Raw genomic sequence first — 22,830 nt, forward strand, 5'->3', positions numbered from 1 at the left:
TTCATTTTTGTCCATGGGTTCCTTTCTTTGACCAGCAATGGCACAATCTGACAGAGACCATGGAAGTTGTGTCACAGTTTCCGAAACCCAAACAGTCCTATTTTTCTATTTCCACATGATCTCCGGCTGAAGTATTTATGACAGCAGACACTAGTTAGACATGAAGGTTTTAAATGGTGCTGTTCATATATTATTTTCCAGAAAACACTGGAGTAGCTGTAAACATGGCTGATGCAAGTAGCGGGCAAGATCAGGCAATGGCTGCAGCTGAAGAAGCCAGGAAGAAAATGGAGCGAGCTATTTATTACTTTCGCACTGGGGACCGTAAGTATTATAGTAGATGACATGGTTTAAAATTTATTTCAGCACCTTAGAGCAATATTATTTGGACACTTTGATTGCATTATCTAGTATTATATGGTAAATCACAGGACAGGGGATATTAATAGAAGGTATTGCTCTGGGTACTAATCAATCTAAGGTTAGCCCTGGTATAATAATTAGGAATCACAAAAAATTGAATGAGAATAGGAGCTGATCTGTAGTGCCCTTCAGCGGCGGATACATGTTCAATTGAACTTTGCTTTGTAGATCGTTCCATGTATTTACATCCACTAATAGCAATCAGCTAATAACAGCTGATCGGTGCGGTTGGCAGGTATCAATCCGATATTGATGACCTGTCCTATGGAGAGGTCCTCAATGTCCTTATACTGGACAAACCTTTAGGAGCTCGTAAAGGCCGGTTTTACATTTGTGTATCTGTGTGCAGCGTTTGATCCGCATAGATCCGCATGCGTCTGGCATACCTAATATGGTGTACGCAGGGACATGTGTTTGCATCAGTTCGCATGCGGATGCGTACACATGCGTCATTTCGCGGTGTGCGGCGGGGTACTGCGATCGCAACATGTTGCATTTTTTGAGGCGTCAATTATGCGCAGTCATCCGCATGCGGATGATTGCGGATGGAGTGTGTCAAAACAATGCATTACTGTCTATGGAAACGCATCGGTACGCTAGGACATGCGTACCCATGCATTCGATGCACTTGTGTACTTCGGACTGCGCATGTCCAGGAACTTGTTTGAGACATGCCCATTGAGAAACGCCCTCCTGCAAATATCGAACGCATGCACATAATCAATGCAAACGCAGGCAAAAACGAATGCACACACATGCACACACAGCTTTTTTTGCGTCATGCATATGCTGATACAGATAAAAAACGCTGCGTAAACATGCGTTTGCGCATGCAGATGATACGCTGCGCACAGAAATTCTAATGTGAACCTAGCCAAAGACGGACTTTTTTTGCACATGAAGATAAAAGACAATTTTTCATCAGTGTGCTAGATTCGATTTTCATCTATTTGGTCTGTGTGTTCATTTTTGCAATCATTGTGAAATCGTTATTTCTTGTAGGCAAAATAATAAGAATTTGCAAGCTTTGCCTACCCATTAAATCAGTATTTCCCAACTCCAGTCCTCAAGAGCCACCAACAGATCGTGTTCTCAAAATTTCCTTCGCATTGCCCAGATGATAATTCCATCACCTGGGCAATCCTAAGGGAATCCTTAAAATATGACCTGTTGGTGGCTCTTGAGGACTAGAGTTGGGGAACACTGCATTAAGCCTTATTCATACATCCATGTATAAACATGTATTTGAACATTTTTTACTGGGGCTATCAGTATTTTGCATCAGTGTGTTATTAATGTATAGTCCGTGGGTCCGTTTTTACCATCAGTGTGGTCACCAGTGTTTTTCACGGATGGACAAGAAATTAAATAAATTACAAATTTTCTTCTTTACTTTTCACTTAAATACAGACAGCACATAGACTGTACACTGATGCAATCTGTGTGCGCTACATGTTTTTCATGGACCCATAGATTTTTATTGGCATTTTCATCTGTGATATCGGAAAAAAACAGACATGTCTCCATGAACTTAAGACAGACACATGGTCCACAAAAAACACTAACATCTGAATAGCCCCATAGATTATAATGGGTACGTGTTGTATCCGACCATGACAAAAAAATGGATATAACACATACGTGAAACACAGATGTCTGAATGAGGCCTCAGGCAGTATAAAATGCACAGTACTTAGATGACACAAGTGCTATCCATTTTTTGCGTTGACCCACTTACTTTTAAATGTTTGATACTAGTTTGCAAAAAAATAAAATAAAAAAAGAATCAGACCTATGAATATCAGCATAAGTTATTCTGCCTCCATTACTAGGTTGCAAGTGTGGGGCTCTTGAGACAGCATTTCTATGGATGTCTGTATGGACGAGGGCTCACACAAAGTGATTTCATCAGATAGCTTCAGCTCGACTGCAGAGGCCTGTATGAAGATTCCTCTAGAGGTTTATTCTCAGGCTGAATTCTTGTATTATTCACAATAGTAACAGCAGTAGCAGTAGCAGGTGAAAAGACAATTCTGAACCAGGAATGTAGAGAGATGAACCTAGCAAGATGTCTGACAAACACTAGCTGGGGAAGAAGAGAGGGGTTGTTTACTAGTGATGAGCGAATATACTTGTCATTAGAGATTTCTCGAGCACGCTCGGGTGTCCTCCGAGTATTTTTTAGTGCTCGGATATTTAGTTTTCATCGCCGCAGCTGAATGATTTACATCTGTTAGCCAGCATAAGTACATGTGGGGGTTGCCTGGTTGCTAGGGAATCCCCACATGTAATCAAGCTGGCTAACAGATGTAAATCATTGAGCTGAGGTGAGGAAAACTAAATCTCCGAGCACTAAAAAATACTCAGAGGACACCCGAGCGTGCCCGGGAAATCTCGAGTAACGAGTATATTCGCTCATCACTATTGTTTAGGCCTCTTTCACACGTCAGTGTCTCCGGTACGTGTAGTGACAGTTTTCTCACGTACCGGAGACACTGACACACGTAGACCCATTCAAATGAATGGGTCTATGCACATGTGCGTGTTTTCACACGGACCGTATGTCCGTGCTGAAAACACGTCGACATGTCCGTTTTCTACCGGCAGCACGGACCACAATACGGACAGCACACGTGCACACGGAGAACAGTGTGCACTCTCCTCCGTGTGCACGTACTGCCCGCAGGAGAGACAGCGCTACAGTAAGCGCTGTCCCCCCGCTGTGGTGCTGAAGGCAGAATTAATCTCTTCTCCCCCAGCGTTCGTTGGAGAGAAGAATTGAAAGATCTTTTTTTTTTTTTTTTTTTTGTGAACAATAAAGTTTTCATGTGCCCCCCGCCTCCCCCCTCAGTGCGCCGCCTGGTCCCTTGCCGCAGAAATACTCACCCGGCTCCCGCGATGTCTCCTCTGTCCTCTCCGCGCTGGCAGCTTCTCCTGTGTGAGCGGTCACGTGGTACCGCTCATTACAGTCAGGGAATATTCCCTGACTGTAATGAGCGGTCCCACGTGACCGCTCACACAGGAGAAGCTGCCGGCGCTGAGAGGACAGAGGAGACATCGCAGGAGCTGGCCGGGTGAGTATTTCTGCGGCAAGGGGGCAGGCGGCGCACTAAAGGGGGGGGGGGGGCGGGGACGCGGACGCACATGCAAACTTTATTCCCCCCCCCCCAAAAAAAAAGATCTTTCATCTCTTCTCTCCAACGAACGCTGGGGGAGAAGAGATTAATTCTGCCTTCAGCACCACATGCGGGGGGGACAGCGCTTAGTGTAGCGCTGTCTCTCCTGCACGGTCCGTGTGGTCCTCAGGCGGCACACGGGCGGCACACGGATGCCGCACGTATGTGCCACTTGAGCACACGGACATACGGACACGGATATCTCCGGTACCGGTTTTTCCCGGTACCGGAAATATCAGGACGTGTGAAAGAGCCCTTACATAAGGGCTGGACTACAGGGAATGCGACAGGACAAAACTCTAAAAGGCAAACCTGATTGCATAGCAGTATAACAGCAATAAAATGACAATAAAATATTGTATTATTCCCAAGTCGTGGGTCAGGACAGAAGTACTCATTCTTGAATTACAGGCTCGTTATCGGGGCATTAGATATAGAATTCATTGTGTTATCGTCTGCATTAGATCTCTGCCTCACATATACAAGAGATGGCGAGTGGCTGTTTTCCTTTGTAAAGTTCTATAATGATTTTTTTTTTTTTTTTTCAATCAACAGTAACAGTCTGGAACTACACTATCCTGGCCTTATCCTTCGTTGGACTGTTTTTAGGATTATTTCTTCTTGCCAAAAATATCTTAAACAACAGGTAAGAGTCAAGATTTCATCCTCCAAGGTTCTGTAGCATTTATACTTCAAACCGAAATGAACGGGCCTGTTGTCCAGAAGCAAAAGGTTATTTTTCACATGATAGAGTTTCATTGCAATTTTGGCAGACAAAGCCCTCTACAACTGCTGCCACTTTCCTATGAAAGACATTAAATGCCAACTGAAGAGCACATGCATTAGCTGTTTGCCCCTGCTTCTTCATCCTAGTAATTGGTGGGGGTCCTTTGTGTCAGGGCCCTGAATGAAATAAACAGGTCTCATGTCAGAACTCTGTCGAAATGACAACGACCCTCAGGGCTGGATCATCACAGATAGTGGGGTTACCATGCAGCTACCACAGGGCTAAGGAGATGCTCTACATCAGCTGCAGCTATTTTCTGCTGTATTGTTCTGAAGTATTTGCTTATTATAATGGACATACAGTTTTTTAGAAACCACATGTGGTTTAATAATTAGCCATTTGTAATTGCAATGATGCTGTGGAAAGACTTTGTGACTTTTATAAACCCACTGTATCGCAGCTGCTCCTTGGCATCACTTGGGGAGCACAGTGACTGCTTCCTGGGACCCCAGCTTTCAAGAGGTTTTCCAAGGAACAAAAGTTAATTTTAATCAATAGATCTTGGAATAATAATATTTCCACAATTGGATGTGTTTAACAAAATGTTCCTGTGCAGAGATAATCTTATAAATGTGCCCCTGCTGTGTACTGTGTAATATCTGTGTCTGACCGTACAGTGACATGGTCTGATCATACCACGAGACATATTTATTTCATTCAGTGCCCCGACACAAAGGACTCCACCAGTTACTAGGACGAAGAAGCAGGAGCAAACAGCTCTCATCCGCCTAGAAAAGGCTCATCTTTAAGATGCACCAAATCTGGTGCTTAGCCTCGCTCTTCCCACTTGCCCAGAAGCAGTGGCAAGTGGGGTTCATATTTGTGGAGTTGATGTCACCTTTGTATTGTCAGGTGACATCAAGCCCACAGGTTAGTAAAGGAGAGGCGCCTATAAGACACCTATCCATTAGTAACCCCATAGTGATATTGTATAAAAACACAGACACCCAGAGTAAAGTCCTTTATTTGAAATAATGACACAGACTCCTTTAATAATCATAATTAAACCATGCCTACTGAATGGCTTATCCACCAAAGCCATCGTCTCCTGCAACAATGATAAAATAATAAACCACAATATTCCTCACCTTTCCACAGAGAAGATAATCCATAATTTCCCATGACGATCCTGATCACTTTGAGAGCAGTCACATCAGTGATGTGACTGCTCTCAAAGAAAGCCAGCGATACACTGACAGGAGGTAATTGCTCCCGCAGTGTATTACTGAACTGCCATGGGAGAGTTCACCAGAGTTCATCATCTGATCAGCTCCAGTGATCTCCCTTACGGCACCACTGCTGCGTGGGAAAGTTCTCACGCAGCGTTGCCGTACAGTGAGAGCACCGAAGCTGATGAACTCCGGTGATCTCTCATGGTAGCTCAGTGATACACTGTGAGAGTGATTACCTCCTGTCAGTGTATAGGCGGTGACCAGGTAGAGCGGTCACATCTCTCGATGTGACTGTTCTACACGTGAGATCGCTGTGGGACACTCGGGACTATGTGGACTACGGCAGACAGGTGAGTATATGGTGGTTTATTATTTTACATTATTTCCAAGAGACGAGGGCATCAGGGATTGGGCGTTAAGGTGAGTATAATGTTTTTTATTTTCATTTGACTATGTATGTAATTTAACTTTTTTTTTACTGGGAGCACAGGCACCGGCAGAGGAGACTATGTCTCCCATAAGCGGCTCCTCCAGCAGACGTAGCCCGATGGGGGCAGTAGTCTCATCGGCCCACACCTGCGGGTCACAGTCACAGCTGTGGGGTCACACTGACATCTGACAGCATGATCCTGCAGCGCTGTGATTGAAAGTATCGGTGGTAGCATTACCACAGGTGACAGTCACAGCTGCGGGGTCACGCTCACATCTGACAGCATGGTCCCGCAGTGCTCTGACCGACAGTCTGTGGTAACGTTACTACGGGTGACAGTCACAGCTGTGGGGTTACGATCACATCTGACAGCATGACCCCGCAGCGCTCTGACCGACAGTCTTACCGGCGGTAGCGTTACCACCGATGAGAACCACTACATACAGATGACAGCGTGGAAACCACCATAGGAAGCCAGTAAAACGCAAAACAAAAACTCAGCAAATACGCAAACATTTTTATACCCGCGTTTTAGCTGCAGATTTGACTGATTCAACTGAAGTCAATGGGTGCAGAAACGCTGCAGAAACACACAAAGAATGGACATGCTGCAGAAAAAACGCACTGCAAATAGGCACGGAAATTTACTGATCATGTGCACAACACTTCAGGATTGTCATTGACTAAGCTTGCATATGGAATCCATAGCGTTTTTGGCCCATTTCCGCAAGGAAAAAACGCTGCTAAAACGCATCAAAAACGCACTGTGTGCATATTGCCTTAATACTAGAGGATAGGACATCCCTATTGGTACACCTTGCCGTGGTGGGATTGCTTTTATGCTTTTTGATCAAAATAGCGTTAACTAAGTACCTTGTGTTATATACATGTACTATTACTATTTACTTACTACAGGGTATATGATCATTATGTTTTTTTCTTGGGTTTTGCCTGTGGAATGACCGAAGCGTGAACGTGCTCTTACATATTGCACATATACCAACTTATACTCTGGCTCATTTCTTTGGTAGTGCTCAAATTCAGTCAGAAAAAAAAAGCAGTGTGTGCATGAGATTTCTGAAGTCTCATTGTATTTGCTAGTACTGTAAAATGCGGCTTCTTTTTAACCCCAAAAATGCACTCAAAAAACTTTGCCAAAATGTCAAGTGTAAACATGGCTTAATACTTAACCCAAACAAGATTAAAAAACCTAACTAGTATAATTTGCTGCTCTGTTTTGTCCAGCATTAAAGATAACACCCAGAAGTTCTGCCTTTAGGGGACGCTGTCACCTGGTTGTCGAGCCATTTCATTTTGTCCTTTCTCAAAGTTTGGACTAGTTCACACTAGCATATATACATAATCAGTCCCATTCTCATCCAGGAGAGTGGGACGATTTTTTCTCACTTGTCGTCCATATGCAATCTGTTTTTTTACTCAGCAGCTATTAATCTTTTGCAGGACCATTTACAGTTTCCCATCTTACAGAATTGTAATGTATCCGTAAAAATCAATGTTATACTGATGGTCTGTGTGTCACGTGATTTTTTTTTTTTTTGTCGCACTGTTTAATTTTGGAGTGAAATTGCAGCATGCAATTGTAACGCCCCCACACCGCCGCAGGGCCGAGGGGTACCCGGAGCCGGGCCTCTAGGTCTCAGTCCTGGGGTTGTCACGGTGGCTAGACCCGGTCCGTGGCCCTGTCTGTCAGTGGGGGACGTCCGGTGCAATAAGTGGTGTAGTAACGGTGTAGCGGTGCAGTTGTGGGGTGCAGGTCGCGGTAAATAACGAGGACACCAGGTTGCAGTCTCTTTACCTCTTTACTGAAGCTCTCTGGGTCCTCAGTCCAGAATACGGCTCACCAGGCTGCGCAAGTCTGGCCGGTCCAATGGCACTTCCAGAGCTCTCCTTGCAGGTGGAAATCGGTGCCTTCCTTCTAGCGCTATGTGTTGCAGTCCTTCCCTGCTGTGCTTACGGAAAGTACCCCACAACTGTTGTGTCTGTTTCTCGTGTTCCCTCACAACAACTTAATTCGCAATGATCTTCCTCGTCCCTCCAGATACTATGGTAGGAACGCACCCGTATGACGGGGAGGCTCGGAGATCTTCCGGGACTCTATCTGCGCCCCTCTCCTGTTGGTACCCCCCTTTGCCTTCCTGGGTGATGCGTGAGACAGTCCGCCTCAAGCTAACTGCCCTGCCGTAGGTCTGAGGTATGGCTTGAAACTCTTTACCTCCTCGGCGTTCCGGCCACCGGTAGTGCGCCTCAGTAAGGTGCTGCCTCTTTCAGCACAACCCTCACTGGTATCTCCTTTCGCTTGACTTCGTTTCTCACTCAGCACAATCTATCTCGCTTCTTAGTCCTTTCTTGAGTCCCGCCGCTTCCAGGAGCCTGCGCGGACCCGTTACGTTCTTTCAATGCCAAGCCTCTGCCAGGATCCCACCCCTGGCAGAGACCCTACAGTCTCTCCCTTCGCAACACCCCCTGCCACAGGGTGTTGCTCCGTTCAATCCCGTCAGCGTTCTCTCTAACTTCCTGCCTGACCCCCAGTTTACCCACTATGGTGGGGAGTGGCCTAATGAATAGCACCCTTAGCTCCCCCCGGAGGCCCAGCTGTGAAATGAATTGGTGACTGTGATACCTGCTCAGAGAACTCCTTCAGTGCCATCGAACGCACCATGGCCCCCCTTAGTGGCTGAGCCATGATACTGCAACGACCAGGACTCTGGGGCGCTGCACTCCCCCCTGGTTAAACACAGTACTCCGGGACTGGGAAGAAAAAACAACAATACAGGTAGCAAAAAGACATACAATTTTGTTGAGTGCAAATAACAGTAAGTATACTTAAGTAAGCTTCCCTTTACGGGAGGTGAGGACACTTTTAACGTTACAAACATAATCAACATTATAAATTACAGAGCATAAATAACTTCTGTTACCCAACCGGGTATTCTACTTAGTGCAATTTTTAGAACAATAACTTAACATTGCCTTTAAGAAACTCACACTCTTAGTCTATCAAAGGCCTTCCTATAATCACATTATAAGGCATTTCAACTTTACATTCTCCTTCTTGTGAACCTGCAGGACCGCCTGTCCCTACGGCACCAGACCTACTGCCTCTCCTTTCTTTTACAGGACCGCCCTGTTCAGCCAGGGCCTACTGCCTTTCGCTACTATACACAGTATAGACATAACATTCCTTTCATTTAAAGAACTCTGAGCCCGCTCTACTCGGCTCCTTTAAGGACTCACTCTCTAACCCCTACGGGTTCACTCTCTGTCCTTAGTAACAAAGTAACTTTTCAATGGGGACGCGGGGTTTACCTTCTATCCTCACCTTCATTATTACTTCTTTTACTTTCAACTATGCAGGCTTCTACATCTACCCCTACGGGCTCTCTGCATCTTTCCTTTCTACAAAACATTATTCAGATTTCACATTTCAACAACTTCAACACATATAACTTAGCATGTAAAACAGTTACATTTCTTTTTCAAGCTTCATTATCACATTACTGTTCTGCAACAGTATCTTTCTCAAGTTCAATTTCACACATCCCCTTTAAGAGGGGACCAAGTCTTTCTGAGGTAGCTCGTCTTCTCAGCCTACCAGCCCACGCAAAGGTTCCGGTATGGTATCTTCGCAAAGTGTCTTTAACTAGAACCGGTAGGAAAGGTATCTTCACAAAGTGTCTTTGGCTAAAACCAGTAGGGAGCACCTTTAAGAAGGTGCAAACTATTTACAAGAAAGTTTGGATCATGCACTGTTCATGATTACGGCAGTTCTTATAACATTGTGAACCAAAAAGCAAAAATGAAAGTGAAAGCAAAAATAAAAAGCAATAGGGATCCCGGGTAAACAAAGGGATCCCTTTAAGAGTTAACCCAGGACGGGTTTTAGCAGCAAAACAGCAAGGAAATAAACAGTTAACTATTTACAGTTTCAGGTTTCCGAGGTTTAGTGGGACGGCTTCCAGGGCTGCACCTGGCACTTAACCCTTCTTGGCCTGGGCAAAGTGGGATCCAGGGTTACACCCAGTGCTGGACAAACGCCGTTAATCCGTCTCTCATGTACGGTTAGGTCATGCACAGCGATGGAGGTCTGCGCAGCTTGAGTATGGGCATTAGCTGCAGCAGAGGTAGCGGCTGCTGCAAGATCAGTCACTGGAACGGAGTCAGCAGCTGTGGCACCAGCAGTCACGGGAGTGGTGTCAGTCATCAGGGCAGGGTCGTCCTTCATACCTGCTTCAGATGCGGTCCCTCCGGTGCCGGTCTGCTCCGTCTCCGCTGGGGTCTGGAACGCTGGTTGCGGGACCTTGTGCTGCGGCGTTGTCATCTCTGCTCGCAGCATACCCCTTCCCGGCAGCGCCTTGCTTTCCAGCTTCGGAGCGCTGGGACTTCTTTCCTGCTCCGGACCAGATGAGGCTGCCGACAGATGTCCGGTGAGGCTCCTGATGATGGCCTTCTTCCACCCGGCCTGGGTGCTCAGCTGCGTCCGCCGGGGTCGGTCGCCGAGCTCGTCCACTCCGGCCTGCAGGAATTCAGCGTCAGCGGTGGAGGCCTGGTTGCGGTGCCCCTCCGGGTAGCTGGGGGAGTCCTCGGCTCCGACCCCACGCTCCGGCTCCGGGTGGCTCGCCATGGCGTCCTCCATGTCTCTGACTTCTTCTTCCTGGTCCTTTTCCCGCTCTCTCCTTCGTGGGCGGTTTCGTTTTCTCTGTCTCTGCCCACCATTGAGGATCAGGAGGCGGATCTCGGCTGCTGACGGACACGTCCTCAAGGGGCCGAGATATTTAGACTGGGCGGCCATTGTCTTTCGCGCTCTTCAGCTTGTTCACGCCCACTTCCACGCCCTTCTTCTTCTCCTGCGCTCTCCTTAGCGCTGTAATGGCGGCGGTTTTGGCGGGAACTTCTGGCGGCAAGTGGCAACACACAGTCCTTGTAATAAAGCACAGTCCAAGCACGATAAATCACAGTTCCAAGGCACACATGACCTGATTCTTCAGGCTTAAGTAGATCCTGTTCGTGACGCCAAGTTGTAATGCCCCCACACCGCCGCAGGGCCGAGGGGTACCCGGAGCCGGGCCTCTAGGTCTCAGTCCTGGGGTTGTCACGGTGGCTAGACCCGGTCCGTGGCCCTGTCTGTCAGTGGGGGACGTCCGGTGCAATAAGTGGTGTAGTAACGGTGTAGCGGTGCAGTTGTGGGGTGCAGGTCGCGGTAAATAACGAGGACACCAGGTTGCAGTCTCTTTACCTCTTTACTGAAGCTCTCTGGGTCCTCAGTCCAGAATACGGCTCACCAGGCTGCGCAAGTCCGGCCGGTCCAATGGCACTTCCAGAGCTCTCCTTGCAGGTGGAAATCGGTGCCTTCCTTCTAGCGCTATGTGTTGCAGTCCTTCCCTGCTGTGCTTACGGAAAGTACCCCACAACTGTTGTGTCTGTTTCTCGTGTTCCCTCACAACAACTTAATTCGCAATGATCTTCCTCGTCCCTCCAGATACTATGGTAGGAACGCACCCGTATGACGGGGAGGCTCGGAGATCTTCCGGGACTCTATCTGCGCCCCTCTCCTGTTGGTACCCCCCTTTGCCTTCCTGGGTGATGCGTGAGACAGTCCGCCTCAAGCTAACTGCCCTGCCGTAGGTCTGAGGTATGGCTTGAAACTCTTTACCTCCTCGGCGTTCCGGCCACCGGTAGTGCGCCTCAGTAAGGTGCTGCCTCTTTCAGCACAACCCTCACTGGTATCTCCTTTCGCTTGACTTCGTTTCTCACTCAGCACAATCTATCTCGCTTCTTAGTCCTTTCTTGAGTCCCGCCGCTTCCAGGAGCCTGCGCGGACCCGTTACGTTCTTTCAATGCCAAGCCTCTGCCAGGATCCCACCCCTGGCAGAGACCCTACAGTCTCTCCCTTCGCAACACCCCCTGCCACAGGGTGTTGCTCCGTTCAATCCCGTCAGCGTTCTCTCTAACTTCCTGCCTGACCCCCAGTTTACCCACTATGGTGGGGAGTGGCCTAATGAATAGCACCCTTAGCTCCCCCCGGAGGCCCAGCTGTGAAATGAATTGGTGACTGTGATACCTGCTCAGAGAACTCCTTCAGTGCCATCGAACGCACCATGGCCCCCCCTAGTGGCTGAGCCATGATACTGCAACGACCAGGACTCTGGGGCGCTGCACAATTTTTTTTTTCTCATTCCGAATACAGCTGAGAAAAAATACCCAGATCTGCACGGTCTCATTGAATTACGCTGGTCCTACAGTATTCCGATTTATTTATTGGATTAAACTCGTCTGATTTGTACGCAAGTGTGAGCGACCCCTTACGCTGATCCTTAGGGTATGTTTCCACGTGCCGGATTACATCAGGTTTTGCGTCCAATCCACAGTGTCCAGATATTACAGCATAGTGGAGGGTATTTTATGAAATCCCGTCTCCAATACGTGCACACGGTCGCATCCGGCGGCCCTGCGTATCCAGACATGCGGCACGTCTTTATAGACCACAGCATATCTATTTATCTTGCTGAGACGCTCCGTCTCCGCAAGATAAATACCACAGTCAATGAATATGATGCGGTGATTCCACATGTGCTCAATGAACACATCCGGAATCACCGCGCGTACAACAGGGGGCGGCGTGGAAACATACCCTTATACTTGACCATTTTTCCTGCTTCCAGCACGTCAGCTTCAAGAACTAAGCTTTCACTTGCTACCTAACATATAATATATTCCATCCCATTATAATAATATAATCAATGTTATTCACATCACCTGCAAGTGATTTTAATGTTTTGATCCATTGCTTAATATCTCTTAATAAAGGTGGAGAATTTCCAAATTTCAACGCCATAAGGCCTGCTTCATACGTCCATGGTTAAACATGTATGTGACAATCTAGTGCCATCAGTGATTTCCATCAGTGTGTCATCCGTGTGTTCGATTTTACCATCAGTGTCATCCGTGTGTCTGTTTTTACCTTTATTGTCATCAGTCTTACCGGTTTGGTTAAAGAAAGAATGAAATTATGAAGCTTCTCAAAAACTTTGCAGTGTCAACTATGGACAGCCATCTGTGTGCTGTACGTTTTTCATGGACCCATGGACTTGTATTGGCCCTTGTCATCTGTGCTTATGCAGCGCCCCAGAGTCCTGGTCGTTGCAGTACTGTGGCTCCGCCACTATGGGGAGCTACGGTGCGTCTGATGGCACTGAAGGAGTTCATCTGATCAGGTATCACAGACACCAATACATTTCACAGCTGGGCCTCCGGGGGGAGCTAAGGGTGCTATTCATTAGGCCACTCCCCACCATAGTGGGTAAACTGGGGGTCAGGCAGGAAGTTAGATCAGAAAGCTGACTGGATTGGACGAAGCAACACCTGGTGGCAGAGGGTGTTGTGGAGGAAGAGACAGTAGGGTCTCTGTCAGGGGTGGGATCCTGACAGAGGCTTGGCATTGGAAAGAACGTAACGGGTCCGCGCCAGCTCCGGGAAGCGGCGGGGCCCAAGAAAGGACTAAGAAGCGAGATAGATTGTGCTGAGTGAGAAACGAGATCAAGCGATAGGAGAATACCAGTAGGGGTCGTGCTGTAAGACCGGAGCAACACCCTACTGAGGCGCACTACCGGTGGCCGGAACGCCGAGGGAGTATCATAACATTCAGCTTCAAGCAATACTCTAAACAGCGGCAGGACAGTCAGTCTAAGGCGGGCTGTCTCACACAAATCACCTATGAAGTCTTGGGGGGCACCTTGTGGAGAGGGGCGACTCTAGGGACCCGGAAGAGCTCCGAGCCTACCCGTCAAACGGGTGCCGTCCCAACCAGAACAACAGGGAGGGACGGAGGATTAGAAGAACATCATTTAATCGAGTTGTGAGGGAACTTAAGAAACAGACACAACGGTTGTGGGGACTTTCCGTAAGCACAGCAGGGGAGGACCGCAACACATAGCGCTAGGAGGAAGGCACCGATTTCCACCTGTGAAGTGAGCTCTGGAGGTGCCCTCGGACCGGCCGGACTTGCGCAGCCTGGTGAACCGTATTCCGGACTGAGGACCCAGAGATCTTCAGTAAAGAGGTAAAGAGACTGCAACCTGGTGTCCTCTTTATTTACTGCACCGCATCACCACTAACATCATCCACACCTGTTATAGAACTGTGCGCCCCACGGCAGGGTCACGGACCGGGGCCTAGCCGCCGTGACAACCCCAGAGCAGAGACTCCGAGGCCCGGTACCGGGTACCCCTCGGCCCTGCGGCGGTGGGGGCGCTACAACTTGGCGTCACGAACAGGATCTACTCAAGCCTGAAGAATCAGGTCATGTGTGCCTTAGAACTGTGATTTACTGTACTTTATTGAGAGACTGTGTGCTGTGCCATTTGCCGCCAAAATCCGCCGCCATTACAGCGCTGAGGAGAGCGCGGGAGGAAAAGAGGGGCGTGAAGTAGGCGTGGGCAAGCTGGAGAGCGCGAACAGCAATGGCCGCCCAGTCTAAATATTTCTGTGTCCTGAGGACGTGTCCGTCAACAGCTGAGGTCCGCCTCCTGATCCTGTTTGGAGGGTGGAGACCATGGAGACGGGGCCGCCCACGAAAGAGACCGCGGGAAGAGGACATTGGAGAGAAGGCAAAGATGGCGACACCAGGAACCCCGCGTGGGACTGACCCGATCCGGCCTGAGGCTGCGCAACCCGACACAGCCCCAGAAGCGCCGACGCTGCGGGGTCTGACCCTTACGGAACCACCGGTGGGCCGACCCCCTTTGCCGCTGTCTGAGGAGTGTGTGGCTGCAGCCGAGGCCCGACAGCTAGCCCGCCGGCTGGAGGCTGATGCCCGCATGCTTACTCGGCTAGGCCAGCCTACGGAGATCCGTTTGTCCCCAGTGTCCCCTGTTCCCTCCCGCCTGGCCGCGGCTGGAGGTACGCTACAGACGCCGGACCTGAAGATCTTGCCGGACGCAGAACATCTACGGCGTCTGATGGCAGCATGGCGGAGCCGGCCCCAGCCTGCAGCGCCGATTGACTTGGTCAGAGCTCCGGAGATCCCGCTGTCCCACTGGGGTGTGGTGGTCTCCTTCAACCCCCGATATGGACGCGGGGTTATCCAAGAGATCGGAGAGCCGCTACAAATTCACGTGGATCGGGAGGAGGTGGAGCCCTGCAGCGGAAGATTTCCCCGCGACCTGGAGCCAGGTGATGCGGTGACTTATACCAGATGGAGGAGGGCTACGGGAGAGGCTGGCTGGATGGCGCGAGGCGTGCAGCGATGCATTGCCCTCCAGGCTGCTGCCGGAACACCGGAAGAAGATGATCTCGTGGGGAAAGCAGCAGAGCCCGGCCCCGCGGAACCTCGAGAAGCCCGGCCTCGCCGTGCCCCGGAGGAGCGTGTGCATCTGCCAGCGAGAAGGGCTTCCCGGCAAGGGATTTTATCGCTGCTGGGACCGGAACCGCTTCCTGGCTCACCAGTGCGATCCGTTGGCCTGGTGAGGCCAGATCGGAGACCACCACAGTAAGATTTTACTGTTCTTTCTTACTTGTAAATAGTTACTGTTTTACGGCTTTTATGTTGCTGCTAAAACCCGTTCAGGGTAAACTTTAAAAGGGATCCCTTTGTTGACCCGGGATCCCTATTGTTTTTGGTTATTTTCTATTTTTCTACGTTATTTAAAAAACTGCTGAAATCATGAACAGTGCATGATCCGAACTTCGTGTATATAGTTTGCACCTTATTAAAGGCGCTCCCTACTGGTTTTACTTAAAGAAGGACTCTTTGCGAAGATACCGCACTGGAACCTTTGCTGAGTATGGACTGGTAGCTTGAGAAGATACGCTACCTCGCAGAGACTTGGTCCCCTCTTAAAGGGGATGTTCATTTGCCGCACTTCAGTAGTAATATTGCTTAAGACGAGTAGCAATAATGTTGATGAGAGAAAAGTGATGATAATGTTTGTACGAGAAAGTTATATGTGTTCAACTGGTTAATTGTGAAGAAATGTTAAGGATGTTATCTGAGAAGAAAAAGGTGAAAGATAGAAGAAGGATGCAGTGGACCCGTAGGGATAGACGTGGTGTCCAGCATGCATGATAGAAAGAAAGAGAGAAAGATAATGAGAAGGCTTAATGTTCAATAGAAAATGTTTTGATAATGCTGATAGATAGTTAGGATAGAAGGTAAACCCTGAGTCCTCATAGGAGTCATGTAGAGATGACTTAGTGCTCTTAAACTGAAAGTAATGTTATGTTCTATACTGTGTATAGTAGTTGAAAAGGCAGTAGGCCCTGGCTGAACGGGGCGGTCCTGTAACAGAAAGGAGAGGCAGTAGGTCTGGTGCCGATAGGACAGGCGGTCCTGCAGATCCCAAAGTAGGAGAATGTAAAAGTTAAATTGCCTTATAATGTGATTATAGGAAGGTCTTTAGTGGATGCAGAGTGTATGTCCTTAAAGGCAACGTTAAATTATTGTTCAACAATTTTGTACTTAGTAGAATACCCGATTGGGTAAGAGAAGCTAATTATAGCATGTTGCTATGATATTTAACCATGTTTGTAACGTTCAAGTGTCCTTACCTCCCATAAAGGGAAGCCTGTTCAAGTATACTTATTGTTATTGCACTCAACAAAATTGTATGTCTTTTTGCTAACTTGTATTGTTGTTTTCTTCCCAGTCCCGGAGTACTGTGTTTAACCAGGGGGGAGTACAGCGCCCCAGAGTCCTGGTCGTTGCAGTACTGTGGCTCCGCCACTATGGGGAGCTACGGTGCGTCTGATGGCACTGAAGGAGTTCATCTGATCAGGTATCACAGACACCAATACATTTCACAGCTGGGCCTCCGGGGGGAGCTAAGGGTTCTATTCATTAGGCCACTCCCCACCATAGTGGGTAAACTGGGGGTCAGGCAGGAAGTTAGATCAGAAAGCTGACTGGATTGGACGAAGCAACACCTGGTGGCAGAGGGTGTTGTGGAGGAAGAGACAGTAGGGTCTCTGTCAGGGGTGGGATCCTGACAGAGGCTTGGCATTGGAAAGAACGTAACGGGTCCGCGCCAGCTCCGGGAAGCGGCGGGGCCCAAGAAAGGACTAAGAAGCGAGATAGATTGTGCTGAGTGAGAAACGAGATCAAGCGATAGGAGAATACCAGTAGGGGTCGTGCTGTAAGACCGGAGCAACACCCTACTGAGGCGCACTACCGGTGGCCGGAACGCCGAGGGAGTATCATAACATTCAGCTTCAAGCAATACTCTAAACAGCGGCAGGACAGTCAGTCTAAGGCGGGCTGTCTCACACAAATCACCTATGAAGTCTTGGGGGGCACCTTGTGGAGAGGGGCGACTCTAGGGTCCCGGAAGAGCTCCGAGCCTACCCGTCAAACGGGTGCCGTCCCAACCAGAACAACAGGGAGGGACGGAGGATTAGAAGAACATCATTTAATCGAGTTGTGAGGGAACTTAAGAAACAGACACAACGGTTGTGGGGACTTTCCGTAAGCACAGCAGGGGAGGACCGCAACACATAGCGCTAGGAGGAAGGCACCGATTTCCACCTGTGAAGTGAGCTCTGGAGGTGCCCTCGGACCGGCCGGACTTGCGCAGCCTGGTGAACCGTATTCCGGACTGAGGACCCAGAGATCTTCAGTAAAGAGGTAAAGAGACTGCAACCTGGTGTCCTCGTTATTTACTGCACCGCATCACCACTAACATCATCCACACCTGTTATAGAACTGTGCGCCCCACGGCAGGGTCACGGACCGGGGCCTAGCCGCCGTGACAACCCCAGAGCAGAGACTCCGAGGCCCGGTACTGGGTACCCCTCGGCCCTGCGCCGGTGGGGGCGCTACACTTACAGAAAAAAAACGGACGTCTCCGTATGTTTTACACGGATGCACAATCCATGTAAAAACATTGAGATGTATATAGAAGCATAAGTTATAATGGGTATGTGTGGCATCCATACAAAAAAACAGATACGACACATACTGGACACAGGGACATATGAAGGAGGCCGATGACTTGTCACTGCATTGCGTTATTTGCTTCGATCATGGCTGATCTGCAACATCTTTGCCACAGTTATGGGAAATTGCATCAAAATGATGTGTTTTTGCCACAACTGTAGCTAAAGATCACAGCATGACCACAATGTGTGAACACAGACTAAGGCCCCTTAACACGCGGATTTTTTGGGGTCTGTATGCAGTCCATTTTTAAGATCTGTAAATACAGACATATGCACACCCATTGTTTTCAATGGTGGTGCGCACATGTCAGGTTTTTCACACAGACCGTGTGTCCATGTGAAAAACCCGCAGACATATCCTTTTTATTCCGGCAGCACGGAGGAAATGGTTGCTGCACATGTGCACACTGATGACATCCATGTGACATCTATGTGACATGTACCATAACGTTAAGTTCTAAATCTGTGAAAAGCAGGAAAGTTGGCGCTATTCCCAGGCACCAGGTGCTGACTACAACTGTCGTCATCCTTGTACGGTCTTCCTGCGTTCAGCGATACCGGGGGACCCTGATGACAGTTGTAGTCAGCTTATTAAATTAATTAATTTAACCCCCCCCTTATATTTTAAAATCAGTGCAGATAAAGCAGGCAGCAGTGTGCTTCTATTATCAGGCCCGGACAGTCCATGGCTATTGGCTCATCTCCAGCCCAAAAATAGAAGCCAGCAGCCACCCCAGAATTGGCACATCACATTAAATGCATCAATTCTGGCACCTTACCTGGCTCATCCCAATGCCCTGGTGCAGTGGCAATCGGGGTAATATAGGGGGTTGATGACAGCTGTGGTTTGTCAAAAATCACAGCTGCCATCAAGCCCTGGGGTTAGAAATGTAGAGGTGTCAGTCAGACACCCCATTACTAACCCCGTAGTGAAAAGAAATAAATACAAACACACAAAGTCCTTTAATTGTAAAAAGCACTCTCCAACTAATTCCCTATTTTACCCATTTATTACAAAAATAAAAACAATCCACAGGTGTCTGTCATAAATCCATAATATGTGCGTCCCACGACGATCCCCGAATCTACTATATCCGGAGGCTGCGATGAGCTGTGACGTAACGTTACTGCTCACCACGGCCACTGGAACACTCTGAGAGGAGCGTGAGAACCAGCGGCGGTAACAAGCAGTGATGTCGTTAAGATTAAAGCAGGTCACAGCCGGCGGTTCTCACGGAAACCTGTGTGAGCTGCCATCTGTGAACAGCCATGAGCTCCGTAAGGTTAATGCAGTTCACACATGGTCTGCTCACACAGAGATTACTGTGAGAACCACCGGCTGTGACCTGCTTTAACCATCATGATGTCACCACTCGTCACAGCACCCAGATTCACACGCTACTCTCAGTGTGTTTTGGTGGCTGTGGCGAGCGGTCAGGTTACTGATGTCACCACTTATCACAGTCTCCGGATGTAGCAGAGTTGGGGATCGTCATGGCATGCTCATATTGTGGATTATGGCGGATAGGTGTGTATTAATTTATTTTTCTAATAGATGGATAAAAGATGGTAATTGTTGTGGAGCGCATACTGCAATTAAAGGACTTTGTGTGTGCTTCTTCCTTTTCACTACGGGGTTAATAATGGGGGTGTCTAACTGATGCCTCTTCATTACTAACCCCTAGGCTTGATGTCAGCGGACATTACAGAGCTGACATCAACCCCAAAACCATACCGCAATTGCCACCACACCAGGGCAATCGGGAAAAGCCGAAGCTAAGTGTTAGGAGTCGAGATTCCTCTGCTGCACAGGGGGAATCTCGATCCGTGTCTGCTGCGGTCTCCCATTCTGCATCGGCCACAGTGGAGCCTGCTCAGCGGAGATGTCGGTCCCAGCATCTTACTGAGACTGATACTGTGCAAAGGGTTACTGCTGCCTCTCCAGGCTCTGCTATTGTACCCTGCACTGATCTGCGGCGAGCAGGCTTTTCTGGGACTAAGTCCTGCTTTGCACACACTGAGCATGCCCAGGGTAAGATCTCTCAGTGGAGATCAAGGGTCACATGCTCAGGTACTGCAGCCAAATCTATTGGTCCTTCTAGGAAGGTCCTGTAGGTGCGCAGGCTCTGTAGCAGCCTCTCATTGGTCCTTCTAGGAAGGTCCTGTACGTGCTGCAGCTATTTAAGGCTCGCATGGCCGCACGGCCATGCGCTAGTATCTTCCTAAGTTATGTGCTTTGCGCCAGTGTGGTCATGTGTTTGTATGTGATCAGGGATCCGGCTGAAATAAGCCCCTAGAATGCTGGCACCTCTGGCGAGGAGTTTCGTGTGCATGCATGACCACTGACTGCTCTCATTTGGGTAGTTAGCCTGTGCCTCTGTGAAAGTCTAACAGGGCACAGAGCTTTGCTTTCTTGGCCGCTCTGTGAAGCTAACAGAGCTGGTCCATACCGCCATATAGTGCCGCCAATTACTTAGCAGCAGGTTCTTTCCTGCACGGTGGATCCCGGGTTGCGAACGCACCAATCCCATCTAATAAATATATTCGGTGCGTTCCGCCAACCCTAACACTAAGTGCCAGGATTGGCACGTCTAGTGGATGTGTCAATTCTGGGGAGGCTCAGGTCTGGTTTTATTAGGCTGGGAAGGGGCCAATATCCATTATTCTTCCCAGCCTATTATTATCATCCCCAGCTGTCTCCTTCTTAGTATTTGCTGGTTACTAAAAATAGAGGGGACCCCACATCATTTATTTCTAGTCCCCCTTTGAGAAAGAAGATTTGAGAAAGGTTAATTTGAATCGAAACATCACCATGCCACATGGGCTAAATAAAGTCCTTTTGCTTTGGTAACTATAGGAGTGCTGCCTACCTTTTTTCATTTTTATCTATCTATCTATCTATCTATCTATCTATCTATCTATCTATCTATCTATCTATCTTTGCACATCTAACACTTAAGCATCTGTCATTTGTATTCCTCATTGTATTCCAGTCACTCTGATGGTGCACACAGACGGCACCTGGATGGCACACGGATTATACATAAATTACACGTACATATGTATGCCACACGGATAGTGTCGCACTGACACACAGATGGCATATCAACACGGACCTCGCCGGTTCTGGTTTTTCCTGTACTGGAATCACCAGGACATGTGAAGAAGGCCTAAGACACCCTGAGATCCTCTATCACTAACAAAAAATAATTATATTCAGTTACCAGGCAAGGTGTAATGGCACACAATATAAATCTGATCTGTGGTGGCTTTTATTCTAATAAAATTATTATTCTAATAACGACACTTATCTGTCGTTCTGTTAAATATTAATTATTAATTTAATTATTCTTATTCTCAATTCTGTACTGAGCACATTGCCTTTCACTGACATTACAAAAGCTATTCCTGTATATATAGCTCAGAGTATAAGTTAACACCATATAGAGAGAACACGTGCCCTATGGGACATATAACCGAGATTCACAGAAGGGTGGGGGCTGTCACCTCCTGCTTGCTTCTTCACTCTCAATGGACTTCAGACTACTTACAAAAGGAATGAACAGCTGGCAGCCATGATGACTTCTACTCCATGACAGACAGACGCCTTTTACCATCTCAGGAAAGATGAGGAACAAATGGACAATCTGTTCGTAACTATTTCACCTATTTTATGTTTTGCAATGTGGTTTTTCTGTGAACAATCCAATAAACCACTACATTTTTTATGAAAATATCATGACATTTTTCTTTAAGAGTAACGCATCTGGTATAGAGTCCTGATTAAATAAATGTGTGAAATAAGCATATTTAACACATTCTGGTATGTACACCTCCAAATCCTAGTCTAGGCTGTAGCTCTAGTCACATTCCTTTAATAAATTTACTCTTCTTACAGAAAAAGGAAAATGATTGCCATGTATAAGATGAGCATGGCTGCAAAACAAGAAGATGACTCCGAGGGCAAACAGGCTGTGTTGACGCTGGAAAAAGAGAACCTATCACAAGAGGACGCTCAACTCAAGAAGGAAGTTCAACATGGTGACATCACAGTGCAGTGGAAAGATGGGCAGATCACTTCTCTATACACCGATGCTCCAGAGGAGGATGTATAAAACTGCTGGGACATATCTATTAAATTCCCACTGGAGGGCACCAGGCCTTCTTCTGTAGATCTACCCAATATTTCAGACTAGCAGTATGGTAGCGGGGAATAATAATATTCCTAATACAGTCTTGTTCCACTTGGGACTTACACGGATTGGCTCAATATTAAATTGTGCTATTGGATATAGGATGTACTCATAGAATGTTTCTCATATATAATGGGTCACTTCTTGGTAGGATTCTGAAGGTACCATAGAATTGGTTTACTTATATTTATTTCAGGTTGCTCCTGCTCTACAAACAGTCGAATGCTACTTTCTCTTTGAGAATGACATCTTATGATAGTACAATGAACTTTCCCTACATAGACATAATTGTTATAGCTTTTTTTATTATGCACAGTACGAAGGACGATCCAAGTCGTCTATAAAAAAGTAATGATGTTACTTTATAGCTGTCATCTTCATAACTTCTCTTTACACAAATTAAATGTAGAATATAAAGTAACCAACAGTTCAGCTTCGTTACAGAAGGACCTTGACATCAATGTATTGTAGGTTGAGTAGTGAGGTTTTAGTTGTGTTTGGGGTTTAGATTTATGTTCCTAAAAGTTTTTTCTGATTGGTTTCAGCAATCTGGATCTTGTTCAAAATTACAATTTTTCTATGTAACCATTTTATATCACCTTCTCTGTCATGTAGAATAAACATACATTTGGCCTATGCTGTTTTAATAATAGTTCTCTAAACTAATTTATATATACCATATATCCGTTAGCCTAAGATC

The 22,830-nt window shown here is 47.6% G+C and overlaps 1 protein-coding gene across 3 annotated transcripts in view; it reads left to right on the forward strand.

Annotated features, from left to right (window-relative positions):
* The window catches only part of SLC51B (SLC51 subunit beta), a 49,201-nt gene extending 26,435 nt beyond the window's left edge, over positions 1-22,766 (forward strand). For all 3 annotated transcript variants that reach the window (XM_077263327.1, XM_077263326.1, XM_077263328.1), the window contains exons 2-4: positions 202-324; positions 4,155-4,245; positions 21,836-22,766. In XM_077263327.1, the coding sequence (XP_077119442.1) occupies positions 225-324; positions 4,155-4,245; positions 21,836-22,052 (408 nt within the window). In that variant the 5' untranslated portion in view covers positions 202-224 and the 3' untranslated portion in view covers positions 22,053-22,766. The remainder of the gene's footprint in view (positions 1-201; positions 325-4,154; positions 4,246-21,835) is intronic.
* The last annotated feature ends 64 nt before the right edge of the window (positions 22,767-22,830 follow it).

The sequence above is a fragment of the Ranitomeya variabilis genome, chromosome 5 (genome assembly GCF_051348905.1).
Source record: "Ranitomeya variabilis isolate aRanVar5 chromosome 5, aRanVar5.hap1, whole genome shotgun sequence".
Lineage (NCBI taxonomy): Eukaryota > Metazoa > Chordata > Amphibia > Anura > Dendrobatidae > Ranitomeya > Ranitomeya variabilis.